General features: G+C 41.5%; 1 protein-coding gene across 1 annotated transcript in view; it reads right to left on the reverse strand.

Moving 5' to 3' along the window:
• The window catches only part of ALDH8A1 (aldehyde dehydrogenase 8 family member A1), a 53,809-nt gene that overhangs the window by 20,156 nt on the left and 16,474 nt on the right, over positions 1 to 17,179 (reverse strand). Inside the window, exons 3-4 of the mRNA XM_089676198.1 lie at positions 1,014 to 1,169; positions 787 to 936 (exon numbers count right to left, since the gene is read on the reverse strand). Coding sequence (XP_089532324.1) covers positions 787 to 936; positions 1,014 to 1,169 — 306 coding nt within the window. The remainder of the gene's footprint in view (positions 1 to 786; positions 937 to 1,013; positions 1,170 to 17,179) is intronic.

Consider the following 17,179-nt stretch of genomic DNA (forward strand, 5'->3'; position numbering starts at 1 on the left):
AAAAAGGGCCACATTCAGCCCATGGGCCTCGATAATCCTACTTTACAGTAGAACTTGACCAGTTGCCTGGACTTCCCTTTGTATAAGAAGCACTAATGAGAACTTGAAGGAGCTTTTTTTTGCCAGCTCTTCTATTACTATTATTTGTGTATCAGGAGAGCTATTACTGTATCTTTAGGTTATTATTTGAATATCCACCGTATCCCCTGAATACTCCCAGATTACATTTTCTATGGTACCACTGGAAGAACTCTTCCAGACAACTGTTTAATGAAATTCTAAAGCTGGGTACACACTATACAAATTTTGTCCAGTAGCTGAAAAACGCAATAATATTCACTACGTGGGAGCTGGGCAGAAAATTGTGGGCAAACAGCAGCTGCATCCACTCATATACAGACTATTTGCATATTCTGAAAATCCTCAGGTGTGGCTCTGAGAATACACTTGCCACAGTGGGAGATTCCTCCATCCACATTAGATAGTGTGAATGGAGGAATTTGATAATTATTTTAGTTCGGCCCCAGGGGAGGACTGACAGCTCATGGGGCTCCCGGGCAATAGGGGATCATGGGGCCCCTGTGTCCTTGCCCACACTCAAAAAAGCATATACAAAAGGTACCAGGGGCATTTTATGGGGCCCCCTACTGACCCTGGGCCCTCGGGCAGTGCCCAAGTGCTCGAATGGTCAGTCCACCCCTGTTCGGCCCGCAGTTTGAACAAAAATAATTTATATGTGTATACCCAGTTTAAATAGATGGTATAAAACAAATTCTCATACATTACCTGCTTCCTCCAATAAATTGCACATCATCCACGCAGTAAGAGAGGTCATTTCACTTGGCTTTGCCACAACCGTATTCCCACATGCTATAGCAGGAGCAATTTTCCAGGTAAGTAGATAGAGGGGCAGATTCCAGGGGCTGATTAATCCAGCTGACAAGAAAACATTTCATCAGAAAACCGATTTAAGGTAACAAGACCCTTGCCAAGCCCAGGTCTATTCATATTACCAACTCCAATAGGTGTGCGCACTGTATAATTCATGCAGTTCAGGTGGTCCATCTGTGTACACTCCATGGTATGGTGCAGGATGGAGGAGGCAAAGAAGCGAAAGTTATACACTGAACGGGGTATATCTACAGTTCGAGCAAATGTCAGTGTTTTCCCTGAAAGACAAGAAAATTATACGATTTCTATGAATGTATAATAATTTACTTTTGTATGCTAGTATTTTTTCACATCAAAACCATAGCACCTAGCAGAAACTTATCAAAAGGGAAGATTGCGATTCCATGATAGCCCCTTTGATCAGTGTGTTTGACACCACTAAAAACGTGATAACTTTCCAGTAGAAGTTAAAGTGTTACTAAACCCAGGACCCTGCATTCACTATATCTAGTAAATATAATTGTAATATTCACCATATTTAATAAATATAAACTGCTAAATACCTTTTCTCATCAGCAGTTAGAGCAGTCTTGTGACCTGTGTCTTCTATCAGTGTCTGGCAGAGCACATGTTAAAGCTTGTAGGAGGAGTTTTCATTATCCTCTAGGAGGATGCAGAACCCTCTGTATGGACAGCGCTGCTTGGCCCTGTGCTGATCAAATGCACTCTCCAAAGAAACAACAAAAAAAGCCTCTCTAGCAATACACACCAAACTGAGCATGTGCAGAGTGACTCCACACAATATGATAAGAGGGGAGACTGGAAGAAGGGGAGGATCAGAGAAGTCATGATCAAAAAGCATTTTTACACAATGCAGAGGATTAACCCCTTAGGCCCCACAGTGAGTATAACAAGCATGCTTTACTGCATATACAGACTGATTTTACTGTTTTGGGTTTAGTAACACTTTAAAAAAAAATGTGGCATCATTTGCCGATATCATGTGATGTGCAATGAACGATGCACCACAACTTAGAATCCCTCCAGAATCCTTTTAGAATCGTTTGTGGAATGATTTCTGATTGTGCAAGCTTTAAGTGCTTATTTTTGCCTGTCTTGGCTTCTCCTTTTGACCCATTTCAACATGGAGTTTTCAAATAACACTCTTCCTTTTTTTATTATATAACTTAGTTTAGACCCAGTGATATCATAATTTGGTCTCTGGGCTACTTTATACAAGACCATGGCTTGTGGGAACGGCAGGGTGCCATATACATACAGTTGCAAGAAAAAGTATGTGAACCCCTTGGGATTACGTGGAGTTTTGCATGAATTGGGCATAAAATGTGCTCTGAACGTCATCTAAGTCACAACAATAGAAGAACACAGTCTTCTGAACATAATACTACACAAACATTAGATGTTGCCATGGTTTAATTGCACATAACATGTAAACATTCACAGTGCAGGGAGGAAAAAGTATGTGAGGCCCTAGCTTAATGACTTCTCCCAGAGGTAATTGGAGCCAGGAGTGAGCCAACCTTGACTCCAATCAGTGTGATGATATTGGATGTGTTGCTGACAGCTGTCCTGCCCTTAAAAAACACACACCTGTTTTGGGTTTACTGGTTTCAAGAAGCACTGTCTAATGTGAACCATGCCTCGCAGAAAAGAGCTCTCAGAAGACCTACGATCAAGAATTGTTGACTTGCATGAAGCTGGAAAGGGTTACAAAACTATCTTCAAAAGCCTTGATGTTCATGTGTCCACAGTAAGACAGACTGTCTACAAATGGAGAAAGTTTAGCACTGTTGCTACTCTCCCTAGTCGTGGTCGTCCTGTAAAAATGACTGCAAGAACACAGCGCAGAATGCTGCATGAGGTAAAGAAGAATCCCAGAGTGTCAGCTAAAGACCTACAGAAATCTCTGGCACATGCTAACATTTTTGTTAACATATCTACAATAAGGAAAACATTAAACAAGAATGGAGTACATGGGAGGACACCACGGAGGAAGCCATTGCTGTTCAAAAAGAATATTGCAGCACGTTTGAAGTTTGCAAAAGAGCACCTGGATGTTCCACAGCACTACTGGCAAAATATACTGTGGACAGATGAAACCAAGATTGAGTTGTTTGGGAAGAACACACAACACTATGTGTGGAGAAAAAAAGGCCCAGCACACCAACATCAAAACCTCATCCCCACTGTAAAACATGGCGGAGGGACCATCATGGTTTGGGGCTGCTTTGCTGCCTCAGGGCCTGGACAGATTGTTGTTATTGATGGGAAAATGAATTCCAGAGTTTATCAAGACATTTTTCAGGAAAACGTACGACCATCTGTCCGCCAACTGAAGCTCCGCAGAGGATGGGTGATGCAACAGGACAATGACCCAAAGCATACAAGTAATTCAACAAAACAATGGCTGCAACAGCACAGAATACGTCTTCTGGAGTGGCCCAGTCAGAGTCTTGAACTCAACCCGGTTGAAATGCTGTGGCATGATCTTAAGAGAGCGATTTACACCAGACATCCCAAGAATATTGCTACACTGAAACAGTTTTGTGAAGAGGAGTGGTCCAAAATTACTCCAGTTCGTTGTGCAGGTCTGATCTGCAACTACAGGAAACGTTTGGTTGAGGTTATTTCTTCCAAAGGAGGGTTAACCAGTTATTAAGTCCAAAGGTTCACATACTTTTTCCTCCCTGCACTGTGAATGTTTACATGTTATATGCAATTAAACCATGGCAACATCTAATGTTTGTGTAGTATTATGTTCAGCAGACTGTGTTCTTCTATTGTTGTGACTTAGATGACGTTCAGAGCACATTTTATGCCCAATTCATGCAAAACTCCACGTAATCCCAAGGGGTTCACATACTTTTTCTTGCAACTGCAGGTTCCTGAAAACCCCACAGCACTCTGCCCTACTCCTCCTCTTAAAGCGGAGTTCCATCCAGAAGTGGAAGCTTCACTTATTTGCCTACCCCTCCCCCCACTGCTATATTTGGCACCTTTTGGGGGGGTAGGGGATACCTGTTTTTGACAAGTACCCACTCCCACTTCCAGCTCAGTTGGCCACGGCAAAGTGAGCCAGAAGTTCAGCCCCTCCTCACTCCCGCAGTCTCCTGGGAACCTTCACAGGTCCCAGAAGACTGCTGGACCAATCAGGAGGCGGAGCTCAACTCGCACATGTGCAGTGGGCACCAGGCTGTGAAGCCGCAAGCTGTCAAACCCTGGTGCCCACAGTTGAGATGCCGTCACTGTGGAGGAGAGAAGGGGAGAAGGGATGGCGCGGGTGAGAACATTGCTGGACTCTGGGACAGGTAAGTCTACAGTTTTTGTAGCTGCTGACTTTTAATAAACACAAAAATGGCTGGAAGTCCGCTTTAAGACATCTAAACCCTGATGCAAGCAGTGGGCTGGCTCTTGGGAGGATTTATTCAAACTTCAGACAGCAAATAAGTTATAGCGCAAAATGCAACCAATGAACTCCATAATAGTGAAATTCTAGCTGGAAAGTTCATTGTGTCCACATTGGGTGTATCGAGGGTTAATGCAGCTAGCTTTAAATAACAGTGCAGCTCATCAGCAGATAGAAGGAATATCTGTAGTAACACAAAGCAAGACAAAAGGGCACGATCTAAGTGCTGAAAATGATGTCATTTTATTGTCATTTCCTGACCAGGCCATTTTGTGCGATACGGCTCTGCGCTACTTTAACTGACAATTGCATGGTCATACAACGCTGCACCCAAATGAAATTAACTTCCTTTTTTTCCGCACAAATAGAGCTTTCTTTCTATGTTATTTGATCACCTCTGCGGTTTTTATTTTTTGCGCTATAAACAAAAAAAGGCCGACAAGTTTAAAAAAAAAAGCCCTATATTTGTGACGTTTTGCTATTAAAGATGTCCAGCAAAAAAATTTTAAATATCAAATTTCATCATAAATTTAGGCCAAAATGTATTTTGCTACATGTCTTTGCTAAGTAAGGGGTTAACATGCGGGGCGATCAAAGGGTTAACTGTGTGCTGTTTTACTATGTGGGCTGTGTGTGTTTCACTGTAAGCACACTGCTTTGTATGGCTCTGCTATGCAGAGCCATGCAAAGCAGTGTGCAGAAGCTGACAGGGAAGAGATTTGTATTGTTTACATACAGGTCTCTCCCCCATCGGAAATACTCAGAGATCGCCGGGTGCCGGCAGGGAATCATCGTCCGGGACCCGGTGATTGACAGCTGAGGCTGCGAATATATGTGATTTTGCACACTAGTGCCACCCTGTAGCATTTCTGCTATAAAGTGGCATGGAAGCGGTTAAAAATCAAATTGTCCAGTCCAGATAGAAGCACATCAGATGGTAGAGTCTAAACTTAAAATCTCCAATCACAGAGGATGCCATTTTTGGAGAAACATGCGTCGAGCGGAGCTTTCTGTGATGTCACTTTGTTCTGGCCGGTGGTCTGACACCTGCGGGAATTTTAAATGTTTACACTGCCTTTATGCACCTTATCTATGTAAATGCAATACTTTAATAAATTCTTTGCTGGTTTATGGGGTCGAACTATGAACAGGGGTGGACTGACAACTCATGGGGCCCCCGGGCAACAGGGGATCATGGGGCCCCTGTGTCCTCGCCCACACTCAAACCACACCAAAAAAAGCCTATGAAAAGGTACCAGAGGCATCTCATAGGGCCCCCTACTGACCCCGGGCCCTCGGGCAGTGCCCGAGTTCCCAAATGGTCAGTCTGCCCCTGACTATGAAGTTTTCTTCTTCTGTTTTAAACCTTTCCTTGCATGATGTGGAGAGCTGTCTGATGTGATGGATTTGTTCAAGTGAATCTGCAGTTGTCCATTCATCTCCTATTCATCTCCTTGATATGGCTTAACTAGGGTGTCACTGTGGGATCTGAACACCATCTGCTCGTTTGATCTCTTGATTGGAGATCTAAGTGTCTGGTAAGAGGCTGATTTTTTTCTTTTGTGTCAAGCATTTGTGGACACCTATGCACTTTCCGTTGGAGGATTTCTTTAGCACACAGCACTGTACTATTGGATTTTGGGACTTTTAATTATTTAATATATGAATGTGGACTTACAGTATATCATTTCAATTAATTTATTCACATTTTTATGTAGCAGTATTTATTTGATTTATAATTGTTTATGATTTTTTTAGTGTCCAGCGCACTCATTTTTTATATGTATTATAAGAGTCTAAACAGTGCCTGGGTGGCAGCAGATATGCTTCTATCTGGATTGGGTTCTGATTACATGGCTTGGGATACCATTGATGACAGCTTCAGAGTATATTCTTTTTATGATGTGACATGCAAGTGGCCAGTTTGCTTTTTATCAATAAAATGACATCATTTGTTGCACTTAGATCACGCCCTCTTGTTTTTCAGATTTTTTTTCAGACTTCAAAATGCCTTAATGGGCTAATTGGAGTAGTAGTTCCCAGGCAGACTATATTTGTGTGCAGACCACCCTAGTTAATGCCCACATGCAATGCTAAGCAATGAATCCGATTTATGAAAAGGGCCATGCCAGGGATGGTAGGGCTGGAGAGGAAACCGCTACATGAAGCTAGATGTTCTCCAGTCAGAAAATGAGGATGGCTCGTCTGACGCATTGTAGCTCCTAATGCACACTCTGAAAAGCTCAGCGTGTTCAGTGAAATCAAATCAAGCCATTTCAGTACAGGAAAGGAGCTTGTACAACTGTGCAAAACTGAAGGTAGGGCTAGAGTTCAGCTATAATAAAGCCCTTCCATTGGGATAAAACTGTGACGTGATGTTTGCTAGAAGGAATGTAAAAGAAAAACTCTAGTCAAGAGTAATACCACCAGCAATTCTGTATAGGAGTTTATTTATAAAGCATTTGTTGCACAAACGTAAGAAGCATTTGTAAAAGCTGAATGAAATCTCACCGTAATTTTATAAAGAGATTAATTCCATCCATCAGCTCCATCCAGTGGCAAAAATGTGGCATAGTTTTCTCAATGAGTTTTTCAGAAAACGGTACTGCATTTTGTCCATTAGATGGAGCTGATGGTAGAGGCATGAATCTCTTAGAAAAATTACAGTGACATATTGTTCAGCTTGCATGATGGCTTCTGACATTTATGCAACAAATGTTTTATGAATATACTTCATACTGTCATATATTTATTTTTGTTTCATCATGAGCTGCAGTTGTATGTAAAATGAATCATGCTGAGTTTGAGTTTTCAAATAATAGTTTGTGAATTGAGGGATGGGGAAGGGTTCACTGATGAATCTTGCTCTATCAGAGTTTGGTAGAGGTTGTTATTAGACACAGAAGAGGCATCAGGATGCAGTCTGTATTCTGGACAGAACTTACTGAGAAGCTGAAGTAGAAGGTATGTCCTGTAGATATCAGGACTGTGGATTGACTTGGAGGATCCACTGCCAGCCTGCACTGCTTTTTATATATTTCTTGGAATTGATTACCATATCCTACAGCTTAATTCCAATATCTATTAGTAGTGCAGCGCTATAAATGACTATACACATGCATATATACATATAAAACATACAACATTAGTGATCTTTGTCACTAAGTGGTACCCCTAACTTGGGGTTTAAACTTCTTAAATAACTGTGTCCACTCTCAGTGTTGTGAGAAATACTAATAGTGAAGTCCACACACTATATCAAACACATAAAAGACTCTTTGTGCATGTGCTCCACACTGAGTGCCAAAATGACAGGGTGTCAATCCACAGTGACAGGGGTGTCCCCTCACCTTCCCGCCCAGGCCCCTCAGGACCAATGAGCCAAAGATGCCTTTTTGTTCCTCCAAAGACTGTCAGATCCTCCTCAGCAGTAGTGGTGGGACCCTCTCACTGATATTGAGATTAGAACCTCTCCAGAGCACGTCTCCAGCAAAGCAAAGAAATCCAGCATAGTGTAAAACCGTTTGTCAGCGGTGACAGTGTTTTTATGTTAATAAACGGTTTTACACTATGCTGGATTTCTTTGCTTTGCTGGAGACGTGCTCTGGAGAGGTTCTAATCTCAATATCAGTGAGAGGGTCCCACCACTACTGCTGAGGAGGATCTGACAGTCTTTGGAGGAACAAAAAGGCATCTTTGGCTCATTGGTCCTGAGGGGCCTGGACGGGAAGGTGAGGGGGCACCCCTGTCACTGTGGATTGACACCCTGTCATTTTGGCACTCAGTGTGGAGCACATGCACAAAGAGTCTTTTATGTGTCTGATATAGTGTGTGGACTTCACTATTAGTATTTCTCACAACACTGAGAGTGGACACAGTTATTTAAGAAGTTTAAACCCCAAGTTAGGGGTACCACTTAGTGACAAAGATCACTAATGTTGTATATTTTATATGTATAGATGCATGTGTATAGTCATTTATAGTGCTGCACTACTAATAGATATTGGAATTATACTTTGTTGTGTGCCAGGGTTGTGGCATTCTAAGTGCTGGCTGCTTAAGGGTAGAGGATATAATAGCGCAGGAGGTATATTATACATTTATATCCTACAGCTAGCACCTAGAGTACAGCTACCTAGGGCAGGACCCATTGAAGTTTCAGTCTTTTGATATCTGGTGCCTCTAGTATAAACTGGAGGATTTCGCACAATGCTATGAACACAGATCCCTTCCTTACACTAGCAACTGATACGGGGCAGCACAATTGCGAAATGGTTAGCACTTCCGCCTGGCAGTACTAGGGTCGTTGGTTCGAATCCCAACCATGGCAACACCTGCCTGGAGTTTGCATGTTCTCCCTGTGCCTGCGTGGGTTTCCTCCAGGTACTCTGGTTTCCTCCCACACTCCAAAGACATGCTGGTAGGTTAATTGGATCCTGTCTAAATTGGCCCTAGTATGTATGAATGTAAGTTAGGGACTTTAGATTGTACACCCCTTGAGGGTTAGGGACTGATGTGAATGTGCAATATACAGGTGTACAGCGCTGTGTAAATTGACAGCACTATATAAGTACCTGAAATAAATAAATTCTGGCCATTTGTTTTGATTGAGATCAATTTTGATACAATACTAAACTGACAGCTCCAGAAGAAGTGGAGTATCCATTAAACACATCGGGCTGCAAAAGACCAACATACATGTATATCATTTTTATAGAATGTTTCGTTGAAACCGATGAATAAGATTGTATTATGGATAGATTTTATGAAATATTGTATGTTATATTAGGAGGTTATATATTTAATTGAAAAAAGTATATTTTTTAATAGTTATGCCTCAAAAATCCCTTCTTTCACAATCCGCTACTAGAAATTTACAATACAGGGGTGTGGCACTTTACAATTTATTTTAGGAATTTTGTTTTTCATGTTTAAGCTGATGGCTTCTGCTGCCTTGTAACACTGGCTGGACATACAGATTGTCAAAGTGAACTCTAGACCAACTGGGGAATCTTCAGCGCTTGTGGATAATTATTGGTTCCTTGCTTGATTTCTCCATTTTCCAGTGGTTTTATCTATAGCAGCTGTGCATTTTCCCTCGAGTCTCATTGGGGTTTACCCCCATGATTGCACATACACAGACTTTGTCGCTGGACTCTATTAGACATTTATGAATGTGAGTTAGGAACCTTAGATTGAAACCTTTGGACTGCTGTGATACTGAAAACCAGGCATAGGGAAGTAGCCACTTTGTGTGCATCTCTCTTTCTGTAATATGGTTACATTTCCATTGGCAACAAAAACACCCTCACCTAAAATAAAAAATGTCTACTCCCTAAAATAGTAGATGTCAAAATATGTTCATTTACATGATTTCTGAGAAAACGTATTACTCAGAAAGACATCTGTAAACACAAACATAAAAAGTACCACAGTGAACAAGCATCTCTGAAAGGAAATGGAGATTTACAGTACAAAGCTTTCAGAAACATAAAGGCTGTTATATAAGGAAATACCCGTGCTCATCTTTAGTTCTTGTCGGGCCATCTATAGCTTATTTATGCAAAATCGTTTCCTTTAGAATGCAAGTGAAGTTTCCCAGTTTGGAATTTGCAGCCATAATCACTTCTTTTCTGACTCATCTTATGTGACCACTTCTATAACATCTTTACACCAGTTTGCAAGCTTGACAGTTTGTACATGACACAAGTGAGTGAACACATTTGTTTAATAATTACTTTGAGGTTTCGTGAAATGGTGATGCAAAACTTTTGTTTACAAAGATGGCAGTCACAAAATATGTTGCCTTGGTTATGCACTGGAACTGCAGTTTAAACTAGTTACTGAAATGTCCCTATTAATACATACATCCCTTAGCTGCTTCATAGACTGTACAAAATATATAGGAATCACTAAAATACATAAACATTAATAAGTGTGCTTCAGTACCATATACACTATGTTGCCAAAAGTATTGGGCCTGCCCTCCAAATCATTGGATTCAGGTGTTCCAATCACCTCCATGGCCACAGGTATATAAAATCAAGCACCTAGGCATGCAGACTGCTTCTACAAACATTTGTAAAAGAATGGGTCGCTCTCAGTGAATTCAAGCGTGGTACTGTGATAGGTTGCCCCCTGTGCAATAAGTTCATCTGTGAAATTTCCTTGCTACTAAATATTCCACGGTCAACTGTTAGTAGTATTATAGTAAAGTGGAAGCAACTGGGAACAACAGCAACTCAGCCACGAAGTGGTAAGCCAACTGTCTGCAGAGTCAATAGCTAAAGACCTCCAAACTTTGTGTGGCCTTCAGATTAGCACAACAGTGTGTAGAGAGCTTCATGGAATGGATTTCCATGGCCAAGCATCTGCATCCAAGCCTTACATTACTAAGTGCAATGCAAAGCGTCGGATGCCATGGTGTAAAGCAGACCGCCACTGGACGCTAGAGCGGTGGAGACATGTTCTCAGGGAGGACGAATGACTGCATTGTGCCAAGTGTAAAGTGATGGATCGCGCTTCTCTCAGGCAATCTGATGGTCGTTTCTGGGTTTGACGGTTGCCTGGAGAATGGTACTTGCCTGACTGCATTGTGACAAGTGTAAAGTTTGGTGGAGGGGGGATTATGGTGGGGGGTTGTTTTACAGGGATTGGGCTTGGCCCCTTAATTCCAGTGAAGGGAACTCTTAAAGAGTCAGCATACCAAGACATTTTGGACAATTTCATGCTCCCAACTTTGTGGGAACAGTTTGGGGATGGCCCCTACCTGTTCCAAAATGCCAGTGCACAAAGCAAGGTCCATAATAGACATGGATGAGCGAGTTTGGGGTGAAGGAACTTTACTGGACTGCATAGAGTCTTGACCTCAACCCGATAGAACACCTTTGGGATAAATTAGAGTGGAAACTGTGAGCCAGGCCTTCTCATCCGACATCAGTACCTGACCTCACAAATGCGCTTATGGAAGAATGGTCAAACATGGCATCCCAGTCTTGTCCATAGGGTTCAATATTGAGTTGGCCCACCCTTTGCAGCTATAGCAGCTTCAACTCTTCTGGGAAGGCTGTCCACAAGGTTTAGGAGTGTGTCTATGGGAATGTTTGACCATTCTTCCAGAAGCAAATTTGTAAGGTCAAGCACTGATGTCAGACGAGAAGGCTTGCAGGTCAGTCAAGTTCCTCCACCCCAAACTCACTCATCCATGTCTTTATGGACCTTGCTTTGTACACTGGTGCACAGCCATGTTGGAACAGGAAGGGACCATCCCCAAACTGTTTCCACAAAGTTGGGCGCATGAAATTTTCCAGAATGTCTTGGTATGTTGAGGCCTTAAGAGTTCCCTTCACTGGAACTAAGGGGCCAAGCCGAACCTCTGAAAAACAACCCCACACCATAATCTTTGCTCCACCAAACTTTACACTTGGCACAATGCAGTCAGGCAAGTACAGTTTTTCTAGGAACTGCCAAACCCAGACACATCCATTGAACTGCCAGGGAAGCATGATTTGTCACTCCAGAGAACACGTCTCCACTACTCTAGAGTCCAGTGGCGGTGTGCTTTATAGCACTACATCCGACGCTTTGCATTGCACTTGATGATGTAAGGCTTGAATACAGCTGGTTGGCCATGGAAATCCATTCCATGAAGCTCTTTACACACTGTCATATTATATATGTCATATATTATATACAGTTGTGTTCAAAATAATAGCAGTGTGTTGAAAAAAGTGAATAACGCTCAAAATCCTAATAGCTTTTATTTCCATACACACAAATGCATTGGGAACACGACACATTCTATTCCAAATCAAAACATGAAGAAAAATATATCAAATTTGTGTTGTTCCTCTAACAAAATTGAAGAAAAGTGAATATTAGACAGATCAAAAAAATAGCAGTGTTTCTATTCTTCTTTACAAACTCAAACATTCACTATATAAACTGAAAAATGTTTGAAGATTTTGCTTTCCTTTGAATCACTTAATTAATATTTCGTTGTATAAGCACTGTTTCTGAGAACTGCTGTACATCTGTGTTGCATGGAGTCAACCAACTTCTGGCACCTGTGAACAGGTATTCCAGCCCAGGATGATTGGACTACATTCCACAGTTCTTCTCTATTTCTTGGTTTTGCCTCAGAAACTGCATTTTTGATGTCACCCCACAAGTTTTCTATTGGATTAAGATCCGGGGATTGTGCTGGCCACTCCATAACGTCAATCTTGTTGGTCTGGAACCAAGATGTTGCACGTTTACTGGTGTGTTTGGGGTCATTGTCTTGTTGAAACATCCATTTCAAGGGCATTTCCTCTTCAGCACAAGGCAGCATGACTTCTTCAAGTATTCTGATGTATTCAAACTGATCCATGATCCCTGGTATGCGATAAATAGGCCCAACACCGTAGTATGAGAAACATCCCCATATCATGATGCTTGCACAACCATGCTTCACTGTCTTCACAGTACTGTGGCTTGAATTCAGTGTTTGGGGTCATCTGACAAACTGTCTCCGGCCACTAGACCCAAAAAGAACAATCTTACTTTCATCAGTCCACAAAATGTTGCGCCATTTCTCTTTAGGCCAGTCAATGTGCTCTTTGGCAAATTGTAACCTCTTCAGCACATGTCTTTTTTTCAACAGTGGGACTTTGCGGGGGCTTCTTGCAGATACAGTTGTGGCCAAAATTATTCAACCCCCAATGCTGTAAAGGGGTTTAGGGACTATAGTGTACATTTGGAATTGTATTCAGAATCAAATCCTACAAGGACGTTGTAACTACCCAAATGCAACTAAAATGACATCAATTGTTTATGTAATACAGTAGTAAATGGTTCTTATGTGGTTTCTTCATTGCCACAATTATTCAACCCCTTAAAGACTACCACTCTGAAGAACAGAGGTTCATACAGGTGCTTTCCATCAGGTATTGAAAACACCTGTGGATGTCACCGAGCAGCAATCAAGCATAATAAGCACCAATTAGGCAGCTTTAAAATGACTGTGATACTCAGCTCCTTCTAGACATTTACTGGTGTGGTTACAAACATGGTGAAGGCAAGAGAATGGTCCAGGAAGACAAGAGAAGAGGTGATTTCTCTTCACAGGAAGGGCAATGGCTATAAGAAGATTGCAAAGATGTTAAACATACCAAGAGACACCTTAGGAAGCATCATTCGCAAATTCAAGGCAAAGGGCACTGTTGAAACGCTACCTGGTCGTGGCAGAAAGAAGATGCTGACTTCGACTGCTGTGCGCTACCTGAAGCGTAGAGTGGAGAGAAGTCCCCGTGTGACTGCTGAGGAACTGAGAAAAGATTTGTCAGATGTGGGTACAGAAGTTTCAGCCCAGACAATAAGACGCACACTGCGTAATGAAGGCCTCCGTGCCAGAACTCCCAGGCGTACCCCCTTGCTGTCTCCAAAGAATAAGAAGAGTCGACTGCAGTATGCCAAAAGCCATGTGGACAAACCACAAAAGTTGTGGGATAGTGTTCTGTGGACTGATGAAACAAAATTAGAACTGTTTGGGCCCATGGATCAACGCTATGTTTGGAGGAGGAAGAACAAGGCCTATGATGAAAAGAACACCTTGCCTACTGTGAAGCATGGTGGAGGGTCAATCATGCTTTGGGGCTGTTTTGCTTCTGCAGGTACAGGGAAGCTTCAGCGTGTGCAAGGTACCATGAATTCTCTTCAGTACCAGGAGATATTGGATGGAAACGTGATGCAGTCCGTCACACACCTGAGGCTTGGGAGACGTTGGACCTTTCAACAGGACAATGATCCCAAGCATACCTCCAAGTCCACTAGAGCATGGTTGCAGAGGAAAGGCTGGAACATTTTGGAGTGGCCATCGCAGTCACCAGACTTAAATCCGATTGAGAACCTCTGGTGGGACTTAAAGAAAGCAGTTGCAGTGCGCAAGCCTAAGAATGTGACTGAACTGGAGGCCTTTGCCCATGAAGAATGGGCGAAGATACCCGTAGATCGCTGCAAGACACTTGTGTCAAGCTATGCTTCACGTTTAAAAGCTGTTATAACTGTAAAAGGATGCTGTACTAAGTACTAAGATTGAATGTCACTTGGGGGTTGAATAAAACTGATAATGCTGTGAGCACAGAAAAGACATTTGTGGTTATTTCATTATAACTGTTATGTTATATTTGTCTGACCTACAAGTGCCTCTTTAATGTAAATGTAAGCAAGATGACTGAATGATCAAAAGCAATGTCAAACTGGCCAAAACACTCAATTTCAGTGGGGGTTGAATAATTTTGGCCACAACTGTAGCTTGGCTTCACATAGGCGTCTTCTAATTGTAACAGTACTCACAGGTAACTTTAGACCTTCTTTGATCTTCCTGGAGCTGATTGTTGGCTGAGTCCTTGCCATTTTGGCTATTCTTCTATCCATTCGAATGGTAGTTTTTCGCTTTCTTCCACATCTTTCAGGTTTTGGTTGCCATTTTAAAGCATTTGCGATCATTTTAGCTGAGCAGCCTATCATTTACTGCACTTCTTTATATGTTTTCCCCTCTCCAATCAACTTTTTAATCAAGGTACGCTGTTCTTCTGAACAATGTCTGGAACAACCCATTTTCCTCAGAATTTCAGAGAGAAATGCACTCTAACCAGCATGTACATTTGCTGCCTTCCTTCCTTAAATAAGGGCAATGATTGCCACCTGTTTTTCAAAGAATGAATGACCTCACTAATAGAACTCCACACTGCTATTATTTTGAACATGCCCCTTTCAATTAGCGATTCAATTACACAGAATCAGCAGCATGCATGTCATGACTGTTGGGTCTGTTGGATTTCTATTACTCTACTACACCTGCTAGTAAATTATTTGCCATGTAGAAATATCATTTATTTATTTCAGGTACTTATATAGCGCTGTCCATTTACGCAGTGCTTTAGATATATATTGTACATTCACATCAGTCCCTATCCCTCAAGGGGCGTACAATCTATGGTCTCTAACTCACATTCATACATACACATACTAGGGACAATTTAGACAGGAGCCAATTCACCTACCAGCATGTCTTTGGAGTGTGGGAGGAAACCGGAGTACCCGAAAGAAACCCACACAGGCACAGGGAGAACTCCAGGCAGGTGGTGCCGTGGTTGGGATACAAACCCACGACCCTAGTACTGCCAGGCGGAAGTGCTAACCATTTAGCCACTGTGCTGCCATTTCTACCAAAAACAGTGATTGATCAGGTTAGTGATGTCTGACTGCTATTATTTTGAACACAACTGTATGTCCTGTTATAATACCACTAACAGTTGACTGTGGAATATTTAGTAGCAAGGAAATTTCACAGATGGACTTATTGCACAGGTGGAAACCTATCACGGTACCACGCTTGAATTCACTGAGCTCCTGAGAGCGACCTATTCTTTCACAAATGTTTGTAGAAGCAATCTGCATGCCTAGGTAGTTGATTTTATACACCTGTGGCCATGGAGGTGATTGGAACACCTGAATCCAATGATTTGGAGGGATGTCCCAATACGTTTGGCAATATAGTGTATGTCTTTCTTGAAGGAAAGTTTTCATGGCTTTTGCCCTATGGCAAGATGCATTATCATGCTTGAAAATGATGTCATCATCACCAAACATCCTTTTAATTGATGCAAGAAAAGTGTCCAAAATCTCAATATAAACATGTGCATTTATTGAAGATTTAATGACTGTCATCTTCCCTATACCTTTTTCTAACATGCAACCCCATATCATCAATGACTGGAAATTTGCATGTTTTCTTCAGGTAGTCGTCTTTATTAATTTCATTGGAATGGCACCAAACAAAAACTCCAGCATCATCACCCTGATCAATGCAGATTCGTGATTCATCACTGAATATCAATTTCATACACAGTCCATGATTGCTTTTCTTTAGCCCACTGTAACCTTGTTTTTTTCTGTTTAGATGTTAATGATGGTTTTAGTTTGGCCTTTCTATATGTACATCCCATTTCCTTTAGGCCATGTTTTACAGTTTGGTCACAGATATTGACTCCAGTTTCTGCCCATGTGTTCCTCATTTGTTTTGTTGTGCATTTTCTGTTTTCAAGGCTTATTGCTGTAAGTTTTCTATCTTTACGCTTTGATGTCTTCCATAGTCTACCAGTACGCTTCCCTTTTACAAGCTTCCCATTTGATGTGTACTCGGGTCCAGATTTTAGACACAGCTGGCTAGGAACAACCAACATCTTTTGCAGCATTCCGTGTTGATTTACCTAACTGACATCTCTCACGTTGGAGCCATGATTCATGCCAATCAGCTTGGTGCAACAGCTCACCAAAGTAAGCAGCTACAGATTAATTAGCAGATGTAATCTGATGCAGATCACAACTGTAATAAAAGCACCACACCCTTAATACTTTAAAGCAGCAATTCCACCTCAAAGAAACCAAATAAATTTCTTAGTGCTATAACTTAAATAAAGGAATGCGCTAAAACCACAAACTATTCCTAATTTAGTGTAGAAACATTAGTGCAAAAGATATATCTATTCTCAATTAATATAAAGAAATATCAAAATTATGTGCAAAACTATTTTTTAGTGCATAAATAATTTAAATAATTAAATTTGTGAATATAAAAATTGTCCAATTCTGAATTTCTTCAAATGTCCAAACAAATCCTTTTCAAATTCAGGTGCTAAAGAAATTGTGCCAAAATCCATCACCAAAGTAAAGTTGGGTAACTCACCAGAGCTCCATGCTGATCAATCTCTAGATCAGCAAAAAACGCTTTTTGCTCTGGGAGCAGATGCAATAAATCAACTTCTCAGGTGTGATGATCAATAGCTACACATTCATCCATAAGGTAGGTATCCACCA

This window comes from Staurois parvus, unplaced genomic scaffold (genome assembly GCF_062004578.1).
Source record: "Staurois parvus isolate SC_StPar_1 unplaced genomic scaffold, SC_StPar_1.0 ptg000165l, whole genome shotgun sequence".
In the NCBI taxonomy this organism is placed as follows: domain Eukaryota; kingdom Metazoa; phylum Chordata; class Amphibia; order Anura; family Ranidae; genus Staurois; species Staurois parvus.